The following is an 8,879-nucleotide window of genomic DNA, read 5'->3' as shown; positions in this document are numbered from 1 at the left end:
TTTCATGCACGACCCATGGGGAGGTGTGAGGCTGATCGACGACGACTTGCTCGCGCAGTTACTCGAAGATCAAGAACAGCCTTCACTGCTAATCCCAGAAATTCCTTTTTCTCATAACCCTTTAAATAAACCTTCGACCAGTCCAACAAACATGGATCGAGTAAAATCCATTGCTCAAAAGAGAAAGAAAACAACCACTCCTCCTGCCGAACAGCCTACTCCTCGGGCTGAAAATCCTTCGACCAGCCCACAAACTGAAAACACTCCTCAGCCAGGAATTCAAACAAAGGCTCAACCTTGGGACGCCCTTGGACCAGAGGTCGAGTGGTAGGTGGTACCTCCTAGCAATATCACAGCTAGGATGGTAGGGAATTATCTTAAGAAGTACGGACTTCCTGGGATAACCCTAATCAAGCCTACCATCGACCAGCGGGCAAACCTGCCTGGGGGTGCCTTCAACGCCTGGTCGAGATATCACATTGAGGCTGGGGCAACCTTGCCTCTTCATCCATTTTTCCAGGGGGTGGCCAACTATTTCGAGGTTGCCCCCTTCCAAATCACCTGAAACAGATATAGAGTGCTCTCTGCTCTCTATATCCTGTACAACCATAAGAAGTGGCCCGTTCTTACGCCACACGAGATCAATTATTTGTTTGATCTCAAGTCCAACCCCAATCATAACAACACGGGGTTCTTCCACTTTTACCACTAGGAATCTGCTCGTACTTTCCTGAGTGAGATCACCCACAAGTCCAACGTGGGAAAGTATTTCCAGGAGTACTTTTTAACACCAGACCTGGTCACCAACAATCTGCCCTTCGCTGAAGGAGGTAAATTATTTTATTCACTGGTCGCTTAATTTCCTTTAGCTTTTCTACACGTTCCTTAGAACTCTAGTGTTCTTCAGGTCTGTGGCGCCGACCAGCTCCTACTCCAGAGATGGAGATACGAGCAGCTTCCTTGGCCAGCATGACTGATATAGAAAAAAGCATCAAAAAGCTTGTCATGAAGAATAATCTAAGGCTGGTTGGCCTTTTGGTCCCTCACCAGGATGCGAGGGAAACAACTTCGGAGAGTGCTAATGGTGGAGAAGTTCCCAAGCAGCACCAAGATGTATCATAGCCTTCAAGGACGAGGACAACGAAAATGACTATCAGGGAACCTTCCAGCACCCCGCGAACAGCTGCTACCCCTGCTCCACTAGGAAAGGGAAAGCAGAAGGCTTCTGAGCATCCCAAGCCTACTCTAGAGTCTTTGAATGAGAACGGTACTGACTTCTCACTCTTAGACAGTTTGCCTATTCTCTATCATTTATTTGATGGGGACGACAACTTTAAATACACGCCTAATTTAAATTTAGATTTCTTCAAGCCAAAGAGTGAGTGTAGCAGTAGTACAGTAAATAATGTAGCGACCAATAGTTGTAGCTCGGGTATTTTATTTATAATTTCTTTGCTCTCATTTCTTTGATTTAGCAAGCACCTATAATTATATTGCCTGACTGTTTGTATGTTACCTTCCTTGCAGGCATGCCTGCCAAGAAAGCCTTCGACCTGTACACCAATCCTGCGAGCAACAAAAAATCTAGTCAGTGCCATCCTGGGGAGGGCTGCAGCGACCTTTCTGCAAAGAGGGCTCGAATGGAAGACCCTCCAGCACCAACTCCTACCAAAGAGACGACTCCTCCCTCAACTCCTGTTAATCAAAATCCACCAGCTCCAGTCGACCAGACTCCTCCTGCAGCTCCTGCTAACATAACTCCTCCAGTTTCCACTGACCAGACACCTTCTGGTCATCCAGAAAAAGCTCCAGGAGAAGCTCTTACGAATGCGGTCCTCAACTCAGCCAAGGATAGGTTGACAAGGCCAACAAAACACCGACGCAGCTGAGAGGCCTTTCACGAGACTGAATCTATGGAGGTTGACCAGATCTTCAACCGTGCGCTGAATGAAATGCTTAGCGTGAGTCGTCATTCTTATCGTGCTTTACTAATTTATCTTGTCAATTTATTCTTACTAACAGTTTTATCTTTTTCTGGTCGTAGGGAGTTCTCACCATGAGCTCTGGTTGGTGGAGCTCGAGAGCACTGGTTGCTCAGTTCGAAAAGAGAGTTAACGATCAGCTCAGCATGGTTGAGGAAAATCATGTCGAGCATCTCAAAACAATCGAGGCTAAGCACACCGAGCAGCTCAAGGAGGTTGAGGCGAAGCATGCTGAGGCGTTGGAAATAGCTGAGGCCAAACTTGTCGCACTCGAGGAGGAGCTGAAGAAGAAAGAAGCATCAATTACTAAGAGTACTGCTCTAAAGAGTTGTACAAGGAGGCATCGTTGATCAACTATAAGGAAGCCACCAAATCCAAACGGAGTTGGAGATAAGCTGCAAGGAGACGACTAATCTTGAGGAGGCGAACGCCTGCAACCTCAAGAAATACGAGGGAGCGGCGTTTCAATGCTTCTATATGTTTTGGAAATGCAACCCCAAGGCTAACTTTTCTTACCTACCATATCATATAAGGTAGGCTGAGCTGGCGAGGTGCGCTGCTCGCCTAGAGGAGGAGAAGGCTCAAGGGTCTCTAGAGATCTCTCTAGAACCAGGCATTGAGGGTGCCAACGAAGATGCTAGGGTCACAGTCGACCAGCAGCCATAAAAGCCTCAACAGGATCCTCCGACCGCTTCATAAATTTATCTGTTTTTATTTAAATTTAACTTATAGTTTAAGACACACGAACTACGGTTCGTGTTGTCAAGAGAACTTATATTATTATTGCTGCACGGGCAGCTTTTCCTTTTAACAGACAATTACATCCGAGCAGTAACTGCTCGCGGTGTAAAGGATTTCTCCTCTGATATTATAATATTTTCATTTTATTGTAACATCTGTTCGCATGACTGAACTTAACATAGCACTTTGGTTTGATTTAACAAAATTTTGAAAAATACTCTAAGTAGCATAATATGCTTTCCCTTATTTTCTCGCGTGTTTACATATACTTACCATTTACCGATATGCTTTGCTTCTTAGATACCTTATATGCCCCCCAAGTGATTGAGGAGCTTTAGGTCCTCGGTCACTTGCCTTGTCCAAGACCTGTTTGAATATTTCTGCTTGTAATAGAGATTTAAAATGATAATACAGCAAAACAACACACGTAATGAGCAAATACTTGTAATAAATACAATAGTTGGCAAGATTAACTGGCTGCGCACAGTCCCTTTTATTTCTCGTAATAAATGGACAATCATGTTTGTACGAGTGATCAAAATATGATCTTACACTTATAAGCGATTAGTCAAATGATTGACTAACCCTTGTTCATAAACTTGTAAAAAGTAAAATTAATACAAGCCAATTCTTTAAGAATAATTGTTTATTGATAGTACTTGCGCAGGTGTTCTCCATTCAAATAGCGAAGAATGAGATCTCCATTTAAGCGAGCAAGTTTATAAGTGCCTAGATGTAAGACTTCTTCGACTTGATATGGTCCTTCCTAGTTAGGTTCAAGTACTCCAGAAACTTGATCGCGGGTGTTAAGGAAAACTCTTCTTAGTACCAGATCTCCTACATTAAATTTTCTTGCACGTACTTTAGAGTTGAAATACCAGGCGACCTTTTGCTGGTAAGCTGCTACTCGGAGTTGGGCTTGCTCACGCCTTTCATCGACCAAATCCAAAGATTCCATTAATAACTGGCTATTAGTGTCTTGATCATATGCCATTCATCGATGTGATGGCGGATCTAATTCAACAGGCAACATAGCCTCATATCCATAAGCCAAGGAAAATGGAGTATGACATGTTGCTGTTCGATGTGACGTTATGTACGACCAGAGGACTTCAGGCAACTGTTCTGGCCAGGCCCTCTTTGCTTCTTCAAGCCTTTTCTTCAAAGTATCATTTAGTGTCTTGTTGACAGCCTCAACTTGGTTGTTTGCCCGCAGATGAGCTACTGAAGAAAAGCTTTTGATAATCCCATGCCTTTCACAAAAATCCATGACCAGATCACTATTGAACCGCGTGCCATTGTCTGAGACAATTTTTCTTGGCAATCGATATTGACACACTATGTTCTTGACCACGAAATCCAGCACTTTCTTTGTCGTTATGGTTGCAAGGGGCTCAGCTTCGGCCTACTTCGTGAAGTAATCAATAGCCACCATGACATATTTGACATTTCCTTTTCCTGTGGGCAAAGACCCAATCAAATCTATTCCCCACACTGTGAATGGCCACGGGCTTTGCATCTACTTTAGTTCATTAGGGGATGCTCGTGGTATCTTCGAGAATCTCTAACACTTGTCGCATTTTCGAACAAAATCCACAGAATCTTCATTGGCCAGAAGTATCCTCGCCTTGGGATCTTCTTTGATAAAATCTGCCCCCCAGCGTGATCCCCGCATAACTTCATGGAATTCTCGCATTAGTTATTTGACCTTTTCTTTTGAGATACACCTTAGGAGTGGCATTAAGTACCCCCTTCGGTATAGAACTCTGTCGACCAGGATAAACCGAGCAGACTGCCTCTGGAGGGCTCTTGATTTGTTTCTGTTCGTCGGCAATACTCCGTGCGCCAAGTACTCAATGAAAGGTGCCATCCACATATCTGCTGCCTGAATTACCAGAGACATTTCTTCTGCTTTGATGCTTGGTGAAAACAGCAACTCAATAGGCACTATATTTAGGGTGTTAGCATCCTTTGCAATTGCTAATTTAGCCAAAGAATCAGCGTTTGAGTTCTGGTCGTGAGGTACTTGCTGGAGAGTATATCTTTCAAACTGCACCAACAAATCCTTTGCTTTGTTCAAATAAACAACCATCTTCAGACCCCTGACTTGATATTCTCCAGTAAACTAATTAACCACCAACTGAGAATCACTATAAATTTCAAGTGACTTTATGTTCTTGCCCCTGCTAATCGTAAACCTGCGACCAACACTTCATATTCAGCTTCATTATTAGACGCTGTGAAATCGAATCTGATTGCGCAGTGGAATCGATGTCCTTCAGGTGTCACTAAAATTACTCTGGCTCTAGCATGGTGTTCATTAGAAGAGTTGTTTGTAAACAACTTCCAAGAGGGAGTTTGGCTTTGAGGCTTAGGCTCTTGTGTTCGTTCATTGTCTCGAAGCCCAGTGAGCTTTGCGACAAATTCTGCTAGAGCTTGTCCTTTTACTGCTGCTCATGGTGAGTAAAAAATTTCAAACTGCCCAAGCTCAACTGCCCATTTTAATAATCAACCAGCGGCCTCTGGTTTCTGCAGAACTTGCTGTAGGGGCTGGTTGGTTAGCACTGTGACGGGGTGAGCTTGAAAGTATGGCCACAACTTTCTAGAGGCTAAGATTAAGCAATAGGCTAATTTTTCAATGGGCGGATACCACAGTTCTGCTCCTATTAGCCTTTTGCTTATATAATATTCAACTTTTTGCACATTTTCCTACTCTCTTACCAAGACAGCACTAGCAGCACATTCTATGACCGCCAAATAGATGAACAAAGTTTCTTTTTCAACTGGCTTAGATAGGATTGGTGGCTGCGACATATGAGACTTTAAGGCCTGGAATGTTGGTTTTTATAGATCAAATAAGAGATTATACGCAGCGAAACAACAATCAAAATTTTTAATTTAACCCCACAAGATTTCTAGATCTACTTCTTCACATACATATATATATTGAATCGAAGATATGAATAGAAAATTACCTCAAGTCCTTCCTTGCTGCTATCTTTTTCTACGGCAAAAATCCTTGAGATTCCACACCAGGATCTTTCTCAAAACTCAAAGAACGAGTGTGGGCTCGCTATACAAAATAATAGGCAAAATCTATTTATCAGATGTTCTCAACATATGAGATCTGATAAAGTTTGGACCTAAGTTTTGAAGAACAGTGACCTATGCTTGTATCACTGTTCTATTTCTGTTAGGGAGATTTCACGATATATTTTCTATCACTGAAAAAGTATCGCTCTGAAAAACTGATCTCCTATATTTAATATGTAATGCCCTAGATAGCCAAGACCGTTACACTGTGTGTTTACAAATGTGCAAGACTTACTAATCAAGTCATTTAGTTAGAAACGTGTTACAAAAGCTACAGTTGAACTAGGGTTAAAAGATTTTGGTCTCAAAAGTTTCATTTCTTATAATCAAACATTTTTACATGGGATCCCAAAAGTAGTAGCATTAAAAGACACTTTACAAAATTTCAGGATAAAAGTACAGTTACTAGCCACTCTAAGGGCAAAACAGACATTTGGGCTTTCCCCGTCCTGTACTGCTCCTCGACCGTGGCGGCCGATCAGTTGACTATGTATATTCAGCTTGAAAGCTCTCCATCTCAGGACTGGTCTACTTTTCCCTTGCCTTTACCTGCACCACGTAGCACCCGTGAGCCAAGGCACAACAAGAAAACACATTAACAGAACATAATCATCAAACAAACAACCAGATAACTCATGCAGTATAATCATATACTCAACATTCCAAATATTCACATTAATCAAGTATTCAGCACACCAAGTTCATCATTTGATACTAATAACCAATTCGCAAATGATAACCAGGGTCAACGCCCTTAGGCTGCACCCTCTAATTATCCCACTGACTCAAGCCCACTTAAATCGAGCTCAGTGAATATCAAGCTGTCCTCAGCTACCAGTGGCCGAGCCCTGCCCCGTGCGCAAATATTATTTACGACACCCTTAGGCCGTTTATTACATGTCCCATGGGATAATACCATCTATGACATCATACATATATAGGGAGCTCTTAGTCCCAACACAATCACATAACTTGGTGCAGTTTTCTTACCTTTGAATTCCAGTAGCTTTGATCAATGGTGACACCCTTCAAGCACGATCCCTTCCGAGCCCTAGCGTACACCTAGTCACGGTCACAAGTTAGAACCATTACCAAACTTCAATCCCAAAACCTAACCTCGGAACCAATCCCGAGCCCTCGAGAAGCGCTAATTCCACCAAACGGTGTAGTGGAATAAAACCCCGAGCCCCCGAGCAAAAATCCTAAGAAATATCCCAAAAACCTTCTTCTGGAAACAGGGTAGCTCTACAGCACCATAAAGAGGGTATATAGTGCTACAAACAGAGCCAAAAACGCCCCAAGCACCCAAGCCTAGTGCTGTAGCGCCCTAAGGCTAGCGCTACAGCGCTAGTCAAAGCACAGCCAAGACTCAGATTTTCCCCTTCGAACTTCCTCGAGCCAAAACTCTCCAAAACTCCATTAAACCTCAACCATACCCCAAAACAAGCCTATTGTTGATGCTCAAAATCTCATTAAGGGAAAATATGAGATCAATGCCATGAAGCCCCCATTTCCACGACATAGAAGCCATGGCCTCGCTCTACCACGCTCGGCCACCCGGACGCGAGACGCCAACGACCTCGCTCGGCCAGTCAGGCACGGACACCATTGGCTTCGCTAGGCCACTCCCGCACACCAGGTGGCCTCGCTCGGCCACGCCCGCGCACCAGGTGGCCTCGCTCGGCCACGCCCGCGCACACCCGGTGGCCTCGCTCGGCCACGCCCGCACACACCAGGTGACCTCGCAAATATGGGCACGCGTCGTCTAGGCCCCGTGGTGGCCTCGCCCATGCCCACGGAGTGGCCTCCCCATCTAGGCCCCGTGGTGGCCTCGCCCATGCCCACGGAGTGGCCTCGCCATCTAGGCCTCGTGGTGGCCTCGCCCATGCCCACGGAGTGGCCTCGCCATCTAGGCCCCGTGGTGGCCTCGCCCATGCCCACAAAGTGGCCTCGCCATCTAGGCCCCGTGGTGGCCTCGCCCATGCCCACGGAGTGGCCTCGCCATCTAGGCCCCGTGGTGGCCTCGCCCATGCCCACGGAGTGGCCTCGCCATCTAGGCCCCGTGGTGGCCTCGCCTATGCCCACGGAGTGGCCTCGCCATCTAGGCCCCGTGGTGGCCTCGCCCATGGCCTCATGGGGGTCACATCCGCAGCACACTCGGCCTCGTGAACAGCCAAGAGAGTCGCGCCATCAATAAGCCTTCCAAGGGGGCCTCGCGAAGGAATGAGAGCTACGTCATCTAGTGGCCACGTGAGTGGAGCCATGCACCAAGGGTCCCATTCCTTACACCTTGAGACCCCTATCCTTAGAGGCTCCAGTACGAGTCGAATGGGACATACTTGTATGACCTAGTACTGAGTACGGACACCGGTATCAGTGGGACTGCTGGGATAAGAGTTATGGCCCGTACGTCTACGGCCAAGGGTCAGAGTTGACACCACTACCACCTGCGCCACTATGCCTACCACCACTCATCAGACATAGGTACAGACAAGTAGTGGAGACATCCTCCTGACACCTGCTCCTGTACTGGATGTACGACCACAGCCTCTGAAGCCACTCCCCTGACATAGTACTTATGTACCACTTGGTCTCCTGGACCACCATGTACCTAAGGCCATTAGAGCCTACTATAAAATGAACTCTAACACCACCTGAGAGGGGGTTGGAATTTTTTACTGTAGCAAAGGCTTGAGAGTTAATGAAAGATTGATTGATTTCTCCATTGTTATTCTGTCATAATTCTGGAGTTATTGCTTGGATTTCTATAGCTTTTTTATCGACGATCCTAACTTGATAATTTCTTCCAACTCAACTTAGTTGACGAGTTCTCACCGTCAACACCTATCAACATCTCCAACTCACCCCAAATGACCTAACCATATGAAATTCAATCACATGCACCCCAACAATAAGAAATCACCATGGTTGAGCTTGAAGCTCAAAACTCAACAGAACAACAGAAATCACAGAACTTAAAGCTAGAATTTCTTAGCTTTGATGGATGAATTCGACTTAGGATATCTTTCACACTTCCTTAACCTTCACCTCCTCAAATCCTTA

General features: G+C 45.3%; 1 protein-coding gene across 1 annotated transcript; it reads left to right on the top strand.

Moving 5' to 3' along the window:
- The first annotated feature begins 1,146 nt into the window (after positions 1-1,146).
- LOC133826127 (proline-rich receptor-like protein kinase PERK8) lies at positions 1,147-2,332 on the top strand. Its single transcript, XM_062258789.1, has 3 exons — positions 1,147-1,267; positions 1,528-1,832; positions 2,045-2,332. The coding sequence occupies exons 1-3, from the start codon at positions 1,147-1,149 to the stop codon at positions 2,330-2,332; spliced, it is 714 nt and encodes a 237-aa protein (XP_062114773.1).
- The last annotated feature ends 6,547 nt before the right edge of the window (positions 2,333-8,879 follow it).

This window comes from Humulus lupulus, chromosome 1 (genome assembly GCF_963169125.1).
Source record: "Humulus lupulus chromosome 1, drHumLupu1.1, whole genome shotgun sequence".
In the NCBI taxonomy this organism is placed as follows: Eukaryota; Viridiplantae; Streptophyta; class Magnoliopsida; order Rosales; family Cannabaceae; genus Humulus; species Humulus lupulus.
Note: the sequence above shows the minus strand (reverse complement) of the source record. Positions and strands in the feature narration are given on the sequence as shown.